Raw genomic sequence first — 16664 nt, 5'->3', positions numbered from 1 at the left:
TTCTGGCCTAGACATATTGATGATAATTAAGAGGATCCATTTTAGTTCAAAATAATTAACTTCTTGATTTGACTGTTTTCAGGCATATTTTAGTGGTTTTTTTTAGAAGAATGATGATTTTTTTTTTTTTAGAATGCGAGGCTGTTGAGTTTACGGTTTCCCTGCTATCCGCCTTTTAAATGCAAGTGCTGAAACATGTTATTACCTATGACCTTCAGCTGGTGTCATCCCTTTTAAAAGTTAAAAACATTATCAATTGGCATCGAAGAAATTCCTATGTGGATCCTATATGACGTAATATGCCACTAAGTGCACATTTTCAACCGAACTCAACTTTAGTTTTCTACCTAACTTTATTTTTCCAGTTTGTAGTAGTTTAGTTTAAAAACCTACAAGTTTTTTGTTTGTAGTTGTTTGTTCTTTTGTTTTGGTTTGAGATAAAATGTTTTCCTGGAAAATAATTTTCTCATCTTTTCCATTTTTCTTTGTTTGGTTTGTGAATGGTGGAAAACAATTTTTCCCAATGTTAAAATGCATCATTAATGATGAAAAACATTTTTCTTTATAATACAAATGTAGTCAGAATTTATCTTCTTTTATTTTCCTTTCATCCATCCTCACATTCTTACTCTTATATATATAATATAATATAGATACTTTTTTTTTTTTTTTTTGTACTTTTCTTTAACTTTATTTGTATTGTATGCAACTAATAAACAAAGAAAAAATAAATTGCAATTGTACTTTTACTTGAAAAAATGTTTTACATCAAATTAAATTAAACCGTGCCTCAATGTGAGCTCTATCTTTCATTCTATAATAAAAGCAACTTCCACTTTGAATTTTACATCGTAAGTATGTTTAAAAAAAATTTTATTTATGTTGGTCATTTAAAAGAATGATCTAACCGAAATCCAAAAACCTACTATATAAGATTTATCTTAATGCATGCTTGTTTTCAAAGCATCAACTTTTTGGATTTGTATATTTTTCTTGCCTTTAATTAATATCTCTTTAGTTTATTGTTGTAAATTCCATTTAAAATCTTCATTTTGAGGAGTGAAAAATTTGGACTATGAACATTCTTTGATAAAGATACCATAAATTGTGAGATTAATTTTCACTCTAAGAGTAAAGGTTCTTTGGGATAGAAATTCTCTTACCCTGTCCCTTAACTTCTAGAGAAACATACCTTTAACTTAGACTATATTGATTTGTGAGAGATTTCGGATTGATGGAAACTCTCATTACCACTTTTTAAATTTTTTTTTTTCAATTCTTCCTTGTGCCCAAAGGAGTATTAGTGGAATATCAAAGTATTCATTTTGGTTAAAGAGTTGATGAATAGTTGATTACTTGACTACACAGTAGTAAATTTTTTCCTTTTTTAGAGGATAACTTGATTACGTAAGTTCAAATAAGAAGATTGATTACGTGCCATAAAGTCGTTTCTTTTGAATAAAAAGGAGTAAAGGGGAGAGCTCGTACAGGGTTCAATGGTTTGATTACAAAGATTGCATAAAATATTTCTTTCTTGTGTTTGAAAGAGTGGGCCAATCAGTGGGGTCTATTGTATGGACTGCACTACATTACAACATTCACCAATGAGTCAATGACTAATGACATGTAAATTTAAGATTTTTCTTTCTTCTTACTCCGTATTATTGCGACTTTGCGAGTCTAATAAAATTAAATGAGAAAATAGACTTATAAGTTGTGATAAAATTAAATTAAGGTTAATTAACTTTAAAATTAGGGCTAATCCGTAGTAAGTTCCAATAGGGTCTAGCAATATCTTGGGTGATTTCCATAGAAAATGCTCAAAATACTGAAATTTCCTAATTAAACCCTTTTTACAAAAAAATTCCCTCCATACTGTTCATATATATATATATATATATATATATATATATATATATATATATATATATATATATATATATATAGGAAGGCTCATGTAAGAACCCTCCTCTATATAAGAACCCAATCTTATATAAGAACCAATCTCAGCCCTTATTAGTTTTGATCTAACCACCTAAAATGATCCTTTAGTAATGGCATTTCTGTAATTCTTCTTTTATGTTCTAAATTTTTTGTCTACTCCTATGTTCTAAATTTAGTCTATTTATGTTCTAATTTTTTTTTCCTATGTTCTAAATTTAGTTTACTTATGTTCTAAAGTTTTGTTTCCTATGTTCTAAATTTTTTCTACCTATGTTCTAAAGTTTTTTTTTCCTATGTTCTAAATATTCTTTTACCTTTTGCCTATGTTCTAAATTCAGTCTACTTATGTTCTAAAGTTTTTTTTTTCCTATGTTCTAAATTTTTTACTACCTATGTTTAAAAGTTTTTTTTTCCTATGTTCTAAATATTCTTTTTACCTATGTTCTAATTTTTTTTTCCTATGTTCTAAATTTAGTCTACTTATATTCTAAAGTTTTTTTTTTCCTATATTCTAAATTTAGTCTACTTATTTTCTGCTCATATAACTTAGTGCTAATTTAATTTGTTTTATTGGATTTTTTTTTTAAAAAAAAAACATTTGAAGTTTTTTTTAGTTATTTATAAAGATAACCTATGTAGGAATTGAACCTACATCCTCTATGCATTTGCATAGTGCTCTTCCAATTGAGCTAATAGGTTTTATCATATGTTCTAAATATTATTTGCATATGTTCTATAATTTATTGCTTAAGCTCTAAATTTTTCAATCTAAGCTCTAAATATATATATGTTCTAAACTATTTTCCTATGTTCTACATTTTATTGTTTATGTTCTAAAGTTTTTTGTCCATGTTCTACATATATATCTATATTCAAATTTTTTTGTCTATGTTCTAATTTATTTCCTATGTTCTAAATTTTTTCCGTATGCTCTAAATTTTTTCCGTATGCTCTAAATTTTATCCTATGTTCAAAATCTTTTCTACCTATTTTCTAATTTTTTTTTTCTGTAACGTTCTAAATTTTTTCTATCTATGTTCTAAATTTTTCACCTTATGTTCTAAATTTTTTTCACACTATGTTCTAAATTTTTAGTATATGTTCTAAACTTATTTTCTATGCCTTATTTTTTTTTCCCCAATATTTTTTTCCCAATATTCTAAATTTCCAATTTTTTTTCCTATGATCTAATTTTTTTCCCAATGTTCTAAATTTTTACTATGTTGCAAATATTTTCTCATGTCCCAAATTTTTCCTATGTTCTAAAGTTGTTCGTATATTCTACACCTATGTTCTAAAGTTTTTTCTACCTATGTTCTAAAGTTTTTTTTTTCCTATGTTCTAAATTTTTTCTACCTATGTTCTAAAGTTTTTTTTTTCCCTATGTTCTAAATATTCTTTTACCTATGTTCTAAATTCTTTTGCCTATATTCTAAATTTAGTCTACTTATGTTCTAAAGTTTTTTTTTCTTTCCTATGTTCTAAAGTTTTTTCTACCTATGTTCTAAAGTTTTTTTTTTTTTTTCCTATGTTCTAAATATTCTTTTACCTATGTTCTAAATTCTTTTGCCTATATTCTAAATTTAGTCTACTTATGTTCTAAAGTTGTTTTTCTTTTCTATGTTCTAAATTTTTACTAGCTATGTTCTAAAGTTTTATTAGTAACAATGTCAATAATTTGTGCAAAATTTGGGATAGTAGAATGTAACGAGTAAGTAACGGCACTCAATGTAGGAATTAGGTGTATTTGAATCAAAGGTTAGCTGTGAATTAACCTTTCCCTAATATGAGACAATGCTCCAATCGTGTCATTACCGTTACATAATCTAGGTTTAGTTAAGCATAATTAAACATGCCGCTCCTGAATGAGCATAATCCCTGCAACACACAACTGAAAGTTTAATTGACAGTTCATTGTGTTTACTGACCCAAGACGGGAAGTCATCACCTTAACCATTGGAATTCCAATAAGAGGCTCAGACTTTCGAATGCACCAGCTTATTGTCCTAACCAAAACAAGACAGTTGAATGCGAAGAATATCGACAACACAAAAATGAAGGCTAAAGCAGTCCCATAATATAGAATGAACTATACTCTTTATTATTGCCAGAAATGGGGAACAAAAGAAAAGGCCAAAGATAAAATAACAAATAGAAACCAAAACACCAACGCCTAGAAACTGCCAAAAAAAAACCCGAACAAAAACAGGAAACAGCAATAACAGCAAGCAGAAACAGCAGCAGCAAGTGGAACCAGCAGCACCAAAAAATTTAGAATGTAAGCAAAAAAATTTTAGAACATAAAAAAAAATTTAGAACATAAGCAAACAAAAATTTAGAACATAAGTTGAAAAAATAATTTGATTTATTTTTATGTTTTACTCTTGAGTTATTATGGTTTACTTTCGAAAGTTTTTTTTAATTATTTTTTTAATTTTTTATAGAGATAACCTATATAGGAATCGAACCTACATCCTCTATGCATTTGCATAGTGCTCTACCAATTGAGCTAATAGGTTTTAGCATATATTTTTTTTTCCATATACCTACGCCTTTTTATATGTTCTAAATTATTTTCCTATTATCTTTTTCATCCATTACTTTAATTTTTTCCGTCTATGCTTTGAATTTTTTTTATATTATGAAAATTTTCACCCAATATTCTAAATTTTTTCTATCTATAATCTTAAAATTTCTCAATTCTATATTTTTTCACCCTATGTTCTAAACTTTTTTCCCTATGTTCTAAATTTTTTCACCCTGTATTCTAAACTTTTTTCCCTATGTTCTAAATTTTTTCACCCTATGTTCTAAATTTTTTTCCCTATATTCTAATTTTTTTCACCCTATGTTCTAAACTTTTTTTTCCTATGTTCTAAATTTTTCACCCTATGTTCTAAAACTTTTTTTTCCTTTATACTAAATTTTTTCACCCAATGTTCTAAACTTTTTCTTGTGTTGTAAACTTTTTTCGCCTTATGTTCTAAACTTTTTCCCTATGTACTAAATTTTAGAACATAAGGGAAAACTTTAGAACATAAGGCGAAAAAATTTAGAACATAAGGGGAAAAGTTTAGAACATAAGGGAAAACTTTAGAACATAGGGAAAAAGTTTAGAAAATAAGGGAAAACTTTAGAACATGAGGGAAAAATAATACATAAACTTTAATTACCTTTTTCTTCCATAAGTAATTTTTTTATCTGGTATAATAGTAATTTCTTCATCTGATTTTTCTTCATTTTAGCCTTGCATTTTGCTGTAATTTTAAGAAATAAAAAAATATTAGTAACATTCCAACATTAGTAATATATTTTAAACATAAGAATAGTTTAGAAAATGCTGAATATAGTTTAGAACATGCTGAAAATAGTTTAGAACATGATATCATAATTATATCACTAACAATTAAGAACACAACAAGAGGTATCACTAGCAAGAGGTAGATTTAATTTTTGTTCTCTTGTTGCACTAAATCTAGGTATACATTATCCAAATAGTACTTCATTAGTACTATTTGAATGGAAGCTTCATTAGTACTTCGTAATAAATGAATATACCTTTGCAATGGACATCATTTATCAAGGGCATCACAAAAACAAGTTGTTCAGGAATGTCACTAAGGATGAAAGTCTAACTGATCCGCACAAGAAGTACTACAAAAGTTGTCTTTGTAGACATTATATAGTTTTAACTATTTGAAAGATTCATTCAAGTCCAATGCATTTAAAGGTCTTTCAAGATTCAAGCAATTTCTAAACCAATAATCACCAACTTCCTCAAATTATTCCCAATTAAGGAAAGAGACTTTCTAAACCAATAATCACCAACTTCCTCAAATTATTCCCAATTAAGGGAAGAGACCTCATATAAAAATAAAAAAGGAAACGAGACTTGTTCCAATATGAATACAAAACCACCTTGAATAGAAAAGAGCTAGCATTTTTGCAAGATTCAAGCATTTATTCTGACAGTTGGGAATCAGATCTCAGTCAAGATCAGTAACTATTGGCACCAAAGCAACTTTAGCTATACACTGATATCAGATCACAAACCTCATTAGTGGAAAGTACATCAGTTCAGACTTCAGAGTAAGAGAATGAAGCTACAAGTCTCAAGCTGGCTAGATACTTGTCAGCATTTTGCAAATAGCATCTTTTCATAAACATATATAAAAGAATGGTGTATCATAAACAAGAGTTTCGAACATGCTGAGAAAGAGTTCCGAACATGCTGAGAAATAATTTGGAACATGCTAAGCTTATTTACAAATCAGAGAAGTATAATACATTTTGCACTAATAGTCTGATATACAATAATCAAGAGCAGCGGTGAAATAATTCGAACATAAATCGAACTAATTAATATGCAAAAAAATCGAACAAAATAATTCGAACATAAATAAAAAAATAAAAATCGAACAAAATAATTCACGTAAAACCACCATTTCACTATCAACCAGTAAAGCAGCATTTCATTTCATGATCATCACAAATCACACTACCGCTAATGGGAAATGCAACAGTTGATTATAAGACATATAATACTTGACAAGAAGACAAATAATAAACATAAAACCATTAACATTCATTAATAGACATTAAACTAATTGCACAAATACGAAAAAACCGCAATTGATAAATCAAACTGATGAAATCGAAAATAAAAGAAAATTGAAAACTGATATCGGGGAAAAAAAAAAAAAAAAGTCAAATTGATGAATTGCGAAAATCGAACAAAATCAACAATGAAAAATGATAAATCATAAAATTCGAACAAAATCAGGAAAATTCGAACAAAACGTATATAAATAGTAAAATCGAACATAAATCAAACATCAAACGAACAAAATCGAGTATAGAAATCGCAAAAATCGAACAAAATCAGTAATGAAAATCATGCGAAATTCATAAAATTAGAACAAAATCGAAGAAAATGTACCTGATTTGAGCAATTTAGGTTGTTTTAGCAGCAATTTGGGCTAGATTTTGGGATTTGTGGAGAGGGAAAGTAAAGAGGGTTGAAAGTTTGAGGAGAGAGAAAATATTGGACGGTTGGGGAGGGTTTAGGGGTAGGTTTTTTGTTTTAATCTTGACCGCTCATCCTAATCTAATCCTACGGATGTGATTGGTTCTTATATAACTAAGATTCTTATATAACTATGGGTTCTTACCGGATCCCTCCCCTATATATATATATATATATATATATATATATATATATATATATATATTACATTTAACTTAAATCAAATAAATACAAAATTGTGAATTGACGATTTTATAGAGGATAAAACCGCTATGTTTGGCATTGTTTTTTGTTTTGGGTTTCTAATTTATTTGAAACAAGGTATTTCCACTTTTCTGTTGTCTGTTTTTAAAATTTTTCATGATTTTAATAAATTTGACTAATTTTTTATTCATTGTATGACCTATATCATATGATTTAGAAAAATAAAAAAACAAAAAAACAAAAAACCGCAGTGATGCCAAACGAATTCTCAAGTAGCGATTTGGTGATTTAGGAGCTAAAAAAAACCCTAAAATTTTCTCTGTTTCTCTCTTCAAACCTATCCACCATATTAAAACTTAGGGGCTACCATCAATTTCTATCGATGGTAAGCCCCAAATTCTTCTTTAATTTAATGTTTTTAGCCAATAAAGATCACCATCATATTGGTCATTATAGTCCGTCCCTCCATGTAGGGTTTAGTATTGTTTGTTTGTTTGGTTTTAGTGTGTGCATTGTGCAGGAATACAAATTTGGAAGATCGTCTTGCAAATTTGTGAAATTATGGGTCTGTTGGTATAGGGGTGCAGATTTAGAAGATTTGTCTTGCAAATGATGATCAATCGAGTTTTAATCACTTTTGCGACTATACATCAACGGAGCTCCGTCAAGAATGATGCAAAGACATCTAAAATTATCCATGTACAGTTCAGATGTGATGGCATTAGTTTAGGGGTGTTTAATTCTTGTATTGAGAATTTAAATCACTTAAGGGATGATTGTAAGTGTCGAATGACTATTATTATTTAAGGGAAAATACCACCCTCTCTATTCCATTTTTTTTAAAAAAAAGTAGCGATTTGATAAGAATTTGTGCATGTAATTGTGGGGATTAAATGAATTTTTGCCAATACACAAATTCAACTATTAATATCTTTAATTATCGATAAGTAAAAATTATGAAAAGTTAATTTTTTTGAAAATATATATTGCCACAAATCCAATAGAATCCTGATGACTATACTATTCATTACCTATAAAGCACAAAATACGGTCAAATAAAAGTGTGTGTGGATAATGCTAAAGTCAAAACATATCGACTACATTAAACGGAGTTGGTATTAGCCCGGGAGCTGGACAAAATTAGCCCCATCACTAACATTTGAGAGTTGAGACGACGAATATATTGAATTATTGTCTGCTTTTTCGGCAAAGTTTAATACAGTATAAATCAACTCAAAACCCCATTACTATAGGAAAACACTTCAATTTTCTGGGTTTCTTACATTCTTCGGAATTATAATTCCATTAAAAAATGGCGAATAATTCCAATCACAGCGAAATTCATGCTCTTCAATCAATCTGCTACAAGCGTGGTTCACTTCAGCTTCTCGATCAGGTTCACTTTCTCTCTCCTGCAAATTCACATACTTTATCAATTTCTTCTAATTATTGTATCATATAATTTGTGAAAATCCCTAATTATGCTGTAAATTGCTGTTGATTTTTAACAGAGGAAGCTTCCTTTGGAAACTGTCTACTTGGATATTAAAAATGCTTCTGATGGATGGTATTTCTGTTAATCTTTGTATTTAATTATACTCGTATTAATTATCTATTGACTTTGATTGAATTTGATATTGGAACTTTGTTACCATGTTTGTAAGATGCACAAATGGTAGAAATTAGCATGTATTATGGGGTTGCATAAATTTATGTTTAACTATGTACTGTATTGTATATGAAGATGAGCAACACTTTATGGCCTGGTTGTAGAGACATTACCCCAACTCCGAATCATAGACTTGTCGAGTTCGAGTCTCATCGCGGTGTACTATATGTCTATCTGGTTGGTTGAATGTGAGAAATTCGAATTTCTAGGAAGGGTTTTTGATTGCTCTCAATAGTATTTATTCTACTTGAGAGCAAAAGATGTGAATCAATTGTATACATAGCTTGAGCTGCTTGACTATTAGCTTATTAAGTGATATAGCCGCCCGAGTGAAGAAATTTCCAAATTTATAGTGGAAAACCTATCTCAAGTAGCAATGTGCAATATATATAGCTTCTTTTCATGAACTTAGATAATTCCTGAGAACCTCAATTTATTGGATAAATTCAGTACTATTGCCAATCATCATTACTACTCGCTGTTTAGATGCCACTAAGCTTTAGGAAAAACTGATTGTCATTCTTTCTTCAATTATTATAGGATATACTTGTCATTCTTACGCAATGTCTTCTTCTAATTCAGGTTTGCAATTAAAGAAATGGTGGTTCGTGGAGCACCAGCAATTGCAATTGCAGCTGCCCTCTCTCTGGCCGTGGAAGCTGTTAACTTAGAAAAATTCCAAGGGACTGCTGATGATGCTGTTTCATTTCTTGCACAGAAATTGGATTATTTAGTCTCTAGGTTTGTTGCAAGTTGATCATATAAACCAAATCTTTGTTTGAATCAAATTTTTCTGTGTTTGCCTTCTCAAATTGGTGTGTTACTGTATATGCTGATTTTGCATTCATCGTTTATGTATGTATAGCCGTCCAACTGCTGTAAACCTTTCGGATGCTGCCACAAAACTTAAAGAAATCATTGTCAAAGCTGCTTCCACGAGTTCAGAAGCAAATGTTGTATTTCAGGTAGGATAGCTTTTTCCTCTTGTACTTTAGATTCGCTTATAATATCTTAAATTCATTAAATTCTCTATAATGGTGTCCCAGGCTTACATAGAAGCTGCTGAAATAATGCTTGAGGATGATGTTGCCTCAAACAAAGCAATTGGTTCTTATGGAGCTAGTTGCTTTGAAAGTCAGTTGAAAGATGCTAAGAAAATATCCATATTGACTCATTGCAACTCTGGGAGGTATGTTGTTTCTCAGACATCATGATCCCTGATTATATTTGTATCAAGCTATCTAAGCATGTTCCATCAGTTAGTTATCCAAAAATGTTGCAATATTGCAACATAAACTTTCCTATAATTTCTATTGGATGTCATTTTTATTTGATTTTGTTGAGATTGCTATGGCTTTTTCTTAACAGCCTTGCAACCGCTGGATATGGTACTGCATTGGGGGTAATTCGTGCAGTCCATGCCCAAGGAATCCTTGAGAAGGCCTATTGCACAGAGACTCGGCCATTCAACCAAGTAAGTTCATGTGATGTACCACACTCAAAATGTTAATGGCTATCAACTATCATACACATTACAAAAGCACAGGCCAAAAGAAAAAATGTTGACCCTGGAACAGTTGATGCTGTCTAATAATTTTGGACAGGAGGTATCTTATGCTTCCAAACACCTTTTAGCTTTTGGAAATCATAAGTGTGTGATAATATCATAACAGCCTGCTCGTGTTTTGAGCTTGTTTGCATCATTATCTAATTTCCATATAGAATTTATTTTGTATTAGAAATATGTGAGCATCCAGCAAATTATGTCAAGCCTAATAGCACAGTATGAAGTAGTGAGGAAAACTCAGTTTCTCCATGAAGGTTGCTCCTATGCTGTAGAAGGAGTGTCGATGGGTGAATAGGTCTAAGTGAATAAGTAAAATAATTGAATAGGCCAGTTTAAATTTCTGATTAATTGTTTTTTAAAATATGGGCAAAAGTTTAGTCATATTATGTGAAATAACAATTGTAACATTGTATCATTGTTTTTTAAAATATGGGCAAAAGAATAAGCATATTATGTGAAATAACAATTGTAACATTGTAAGTCTAACAGAATTGTATAGCAAGTCAGAGAAGAGTCAAAGCAAGTAGTTCGATTTTCATTATGTCATTTCACAATTGTTAGGCTCTTGTGTCTATTGCCCCCCCCCCCACCCCGCGGTTTATATGGTCCCACCCATTTTCTCCCAGCTACGCTGATAGCAGATTCTGCAGCAGCAGCCTTGATGAAGGCTGGACGTGTTCAAGGAGTCATTGTAGGAGCAGATCGTGTGGCTGCGAATGGTACTCAGGATTGTTGAAATTTATTGTGGCATGGAGGGCAGTGGGTAGTGTCATTTATTGATTTTATATGCTCTTTGCAGGAGATACTGCCAATAAAATTGGAACTTACAGCCTTGCTGTGTGTGCAAAGCATCATGGTATTCCATTTTATGTTGCTGCACCTCTTACTTCAGTCGATTTGTCCTTGCCTTCTGGAGAATCCATTATCATTGAGGAAAGATCCCCAAAGGAATTATTGAATTCTCGTGGAGGACTTGGAGAGCAAGTTGCTGCATCTGGAATCTCTGTTTGGAATCCAGCCTTTGATGTTACTCCAGCAAATTTAATATCTGGTATCATCACAGAAAAGGTTGATATTTAACCCCTACACTTTAGAGGCGTGGTGGTTTGGATGTTTTGTGATGTTGCTTATATTAATGTAATTTTGTATCATTTCATCAGGGTGTAATTACAAAAAGCAAGGACGAGGATTTTGACATCAGAGGTTTTGTGCAAAAAATGATAGCCCAATGAGAATTTTTGGAGACCAGAGCCAGCTGCTAGTTAGAAGGAGCTGTGAGAAACGATATATTGAATAGGTTTGTAACCCTGATACTTTTTCTCATAAGGAGTAATATCCATTTTCCCAAAAATGGAAATAATTGCATCATAATATGAGTTTATTCTTGTGATTGTACGGCAGCTATAAACAGTTTGAGTAGTTCGTATTATATATATATACAATTATATATTGTGAAGGAATATATTAAAAAATATTTTAATGATGTCTATATTCTTGAATCTATGTATATATGCTCATGTGCTGCATTATATTTTGATTAGCAAGCTAAATAAAAAATTATGCTCACTGGAGGTGGTGGTAAGACTGGTAACTCAAGCCACTGAGATGATTTTTTTCGATTATTAATGCTCTTAATTTGGCTTTTTACTTTCTGAAGACTTTATTTCTGTTGGAATTTGGCTTTTGGAAAACACATCCAACAGTGAACAACTCGCAACCACTCTATAGAACTTTTCCTTAATGTTAGGCTTGCATTCTAGTCCTGTGTTATTCAATCTCTTGAACACCCTGAAATGGTACTCTGCATGATCACTATGGATGAAAACTATGTTGTTGAATGAATGCAGAGTACTATGTATACAGTACAAAAAATTGTTGTAAACAGAAAATATGTGTAAATGTTGTACACTGATGTTAGGAAAATCAATGCGTGTTAACCTTAAAGTGGATGATTATTGGAAGTGCTCATAATTTAATTTTGATTTTGATTTTTTTATTTTTTGATTTTTTTTTTTTTTTTCCAATGAAGTATTATGGTCATTATGGATGAAAATTATGATAGATGGAGTCATGGATGTAAGTCATGAGGGGGGTAAAACTCTAATTCTCACAAGAACATAAGGTCTCTTTGTAGTTGCAACTAGGCCTGTTCACGGATCGGATATCCGATCCGAAATGTGATTTCGGATCGGATATCCGAAGACTCGGATATCAAAAATTGATATCCAAATCCGATTTGAAAAATTCGGATCCAAAATTTTCGGATCGGATGCTTCAGATATCCATTATCCAATATTACGTAAAATTGTTATGATTACTTTCGAAATTTCACTAATTTTACCGTTTTTTTATCGCTAAGTTGTACAAAATATTTTAACAAAAATAGTAGTACTTTTGCAATTAATATTATCATCAAATATATTAAGAATATTACAATAAGTTAATAATACAGGGTTAGTTTTATATGAACAATTTAAAAATTATATTATTTTAGGCTTTATATTTCGGATATCTTTCAGATATCGGATATCCGAAATTTTGAAAATTAATATCCAAACCGCATCCGATATCCGCTTTTTCGGATCGGATATTCGATCCGAAATGAAAACTCGGATCGGATATCCAAAAATTCGAATCGGTTGCGGATCAGATTATCGGATTCTCGGATAGTTTTGTACAGGCCTAGTTGCAACGAGTGATGTTATTGGTTAACAACCAAGCTAAGAAACACTCAAATTAAATTTAATTACAAAAAAAAATTCATTAATAATTAATGAACCTCCATGGTATTTATAGGCCAATCTCCAACCTATAAAAGTAAGAATGAAGATCAACAAAAGAAAATATAACATTCACCTATATAATAAAACTCCTTAGTCAACTAAGATTCGACCAAGTCAAGCCTTGATCAAATATGAAAATTACACTAAACCAAGAAGCAATCTCACGGCTAAAATGAAAATAATTGAAGACAAATAAATTAAAATCCTGAGTTCCTTTCTTAAACAAGAAATTTTTTTAAGTGAAAGGCAATAATAAAAAATCTATACTTAAACTTTAAGAAACTTCCAAGAACCTTCTAGAAACTTCAAAAATCATGCATTTCCTGATAGGGAATCCGGATCCCTGTAGAATGACCGATGGATTGGTGATGATGGAGGTTGTACTACTTGTAGAATGACAGAAGATGGATTGGTGTTGGTAGTTTTGTTTCCCTTTCCCCTTCTTATGTCTATAAGAACATTTTCAGACCCTTATTTTCTATCTCCTTGTATCCTTTTCTTCATTCCTTCTTGAAATGACCTCTAAAATATTTCTTTTTTATTTTTCATTGTTTTAATAGAATTGTACTAAAGATGACGCCCAATGATAAAGAATACTATCTTAATCAGAATTGCCCTGCACTTTTATATCCTGACAAAAGCATACTATATATAGTCTTGCAATCTACAATCATAACAATTAGAAATGAAAATAAAAAAAATAACAATGTGTCTATCCTAGACTAATAAAGCAGGGTCTTCTTCTTCATCTTGATGTGGCTGCGGTGAGGATGGGATGATAGGCAAACCCATGGAGAGAAAGACAGAGAGAGCGGCATAAAGGCGGATGAAAAGATGTCTGAGAAAGCTGCGAGAAACAGAGGGCCAAAGAGAGAGGAGCAGGATCCATGGGTGGAGATACAAAAAAACAGGGGTTGGACATAAGACAGAGAAAACGAATGCAATAGTAATGAGTAAGGACCATCCATCTTGGAATCCAATTCGTAAGAGGGTGAGAAGGTGACCATTGTCATCTTTAGTAAAACAAATCTTCAAGGAAGTGGAGAGATAGGCAAGCGTTGTAAAACAATTCTGAAGGAAAGCTTTGAGGAGAATTTGTGGGCAGGGATTGATGTGATCATAGAAAATGTATGCTAAATAAGGTCTCAAAAATTGGTTGACAAGAAGTAAAAGAACCCATCTTAGATCATAGTAGTATAAGGATTCCAAAGAATGTTCAAGCTGGGGTGCTTGGTTTTGCCTATTGTTGGTCCTGTTGCAGCAAAAAACCCGACAGATTAAGATCTTGAAGGAAGGCCAAATACAGAGGAGTATGATAGAAGGGTAAAAGTAGTGAAATATAGGAGCTGGACAGATGAAAGAGAATACGAGGGTGGTAATGAGGGGGAAGTGCTGCCTTTGCCCATACTGCACTACCAATTCGATCCATAGAATAATGAGGTAGCAATTATCAAGCTTATATAAGTACGTCTTGAAGGATAATACAAGGAAAAGGATCAATGCTGCAGTAAGCAAGGTAAGTTTGAAGAGGCTTTGTAAGGAGGGATAAGAGGAAAAGAAGAGGAAAACTTCTGGCCTAGACATATTGATGATAATTAAGAGGATCCATTTTAGTTCAAAATAATTAACTTCTTGATTTGACTGTTTTCAGGCATATTTTAGTGGTTTTTTTTAGAAGAATGATGATTTTTTTTTTTTTAGAATGCGAGGCTGTTGAGTTTACGGTTTCCCTGCTATCCGCCTTTTAAATGCAAGTGCTGAAACATGTTATTACCTATGACCTTCAGCTGGTGTCATCCCTTTTAAAAGTTAAAAACATTATCAATTGGCATCGAAGAAATTCCTATGTGGATCCTATATGACGTAATATGCCACTAAGTGCACATTTTCAACCGAACTCAACTTTAGTTTTCTACCTAACTTTATTTTTCCAGTTTGTAGTAGTTTAGTTTAAAACCTACAAGTTTTTTGTTTGTAGTTGTTTGTTCTTTTGTTTTGGTTTGAGATAAAATGTTTTCCTGGAAAATAATTTTCTCATCTTTTCCATTTTTCTTTGTTTGGTTTGTGAATGGTGGAAAACAATTTTTCCCAATGTTAAAATGCATCATTAATGATGAAAAACATTTTTCTTTATAATACAAATGTAGTCAGAATTTATCTTCTTTTTATTTTCCTTTCATCCATCCTCACATTCTTACTCTTATATATATATATATATATATAGATACTTTTTTTTTTTTTTTTTGTACTTTTCTTTAACTTTATTTGTATTGTATGCAACTAATAAACAAAGAAAAAATAAATTGCAATTGTACTTTTACTTGAAAAAATGTTTTACATCAAATTAAATTAAACCGTGCCTCAATGTGAGCTCTATCTTTCATTCTATAATAAAAGCAACTTCCACTTTGAATTTTACATCGTAAGTATGTTTAAAAAAAATTTATTTATGTTGGTCATTTAAAAGAATGATCTAACCGAAATCCAAAAACCTACTATATAAGATTTATCTTAATGCATGCTTGTTTTCAAAGCATCAACTTTTTGGATTTGTATATTTTTCTTGCCTTTAATTAATATCTCTTTAGTTTATTGTTGTAAATTCCATTTAAAATCTTCATTTTGAGGAGTGAAAAATTTGGACTATGAACATTCTTTGATAAAGATACCATAAATTGTGAGATTAATTTTCACTCTAAGAGTCTAAGGTTCTTTGGGATAGAAATTCTCTTACCCTGTCCCTTAACTTCTAGAGAAACATACCTTTAACTTAGACTATATTGATTTGTGAGAGATTTCGGATTGATGGAAACTCTCATTACCACTTTTTAAATTTTTTTTTTCAATTCTTCCTTGTGCCCAAAGGAGTATTAGTGGAATATCAAAGTATTCATTTTGGTTAAAGAGTTGATGAATAGTTGATTACTTGACTACACAGTAGTAAATTTTTTCCTTTTTTAGAGGATAACTTGATTACGTAAGTTCAAATAAGAAGATTGATTACGTGCCATAAAGTCGTTTCTTTTGAATAAAAAGGAGTAAAGGGGAGAGCTCGTACAGGGTTCAATGGTTTGATTACAAAGATTGCATAAAATATTTCTTTCTTGTGTTTGAAAGAGTGGGCCAATCAGTGGGGTCTATTGTATGGACTGCACTACATTACAACATTCACCAATGAGTCAATGACTAATGACATGTAAATTTAAGATTTTTCTTTCTTCTTACTCCGTATTATTGCGACTTTGCGAGTCTAATAAAATTAAATGAGAAAATAGACTTATAAGTTGTGATAAAATTAAATTAAGGTTAATTAACTTTAAAATTAGGGCTAATCCGTAGTAAGTTCCAATAGGGTCTAGCAATATCTTGGGTGATTTCCATAGAAAATGCTCAAAATACTGAAATTTCCTAATTAAACCCTTTTTACAAAAAAATTCCCTCCATACTGTTCATATATATATATATATATAT

The 16664-nt window shown here is 30.8% G+C and overlaps 1 protein-coding gene across 1 annotated transcript; it reads left to right on the top strand.

Moving 5' to 3' along the window:
* Nucleotides 1-8305: 8305 nt before the first annotated feature.
* LOC110722915 (methylthioribose-1-phosphate isomerase-like) lies at nt 8306-11781 on the top strand. Its single transcript, XM_021902198.1, has 11 exons — nt 8306-8570; nt 8686-8741; nt 9426-9584; nt 9709-9808; nt 9890-10032; nt 10212-10350; nt 10448-10450; nt 10583-10678; nt 10910-11129; nt 11210-11478; nt 11571-11781. The coding sequence occupies exons 1-11, from the start codon at nt 8487-8489 to the stop codon at nt 11640-11642; spliced, it is 1341 nt and encodes a 446-aa protein (XP_021757890.1). The 5' UTR covers nt 8306-8486; the 3' UTR covers nt 11643-11781.
* Nucleotides 11782-16664: the final 4883 nt, after the last annotated feature.

This window comes from Chenopodium quinoa, unplaced genomic scaffold (assembly GCF_001683475.1).
Source record: "Chenopodium quinoa cultivar QQ74 unplaced genomic scaffold, ASM168347v1, whole genome shotgun sequence".
Lineage (NCBI taxonomy): Eukaryota > Viridiplantae > Streptophyta > Magnoliopsida > Caryophyllales > Amaranthaceae > Chenopodium > Chenopodium quinoa.
The sequence above is the reverse complement of the archived record's forward strand: the minus strand, read 5'-3'. Positions and strand labels throughout refer to the sequence as shown.

Coding starts and splice junctions, on each gene's coding strand:
- LOC110722915 (XM_021902198.1), top strand. CDS start 8,487: ATGGCGAATAATTCCAATCACAGCGAAATTCATGCTCTTCAATCAATC. Junction 9,809..9,889: donor AAGCAAATGTTGTATTTCAG/GTAGGATAGCTT, acceptor ATGGTGTCCCAG/GCTTACATAGAAGCTGCTGA. Junction 11,479..11,570: donor CTGGTATCATCACAGAAAAG/GTTGATATTTAA, acceptor TCATTTCATCAG/GGTGTAATTACAAAAAGCAA.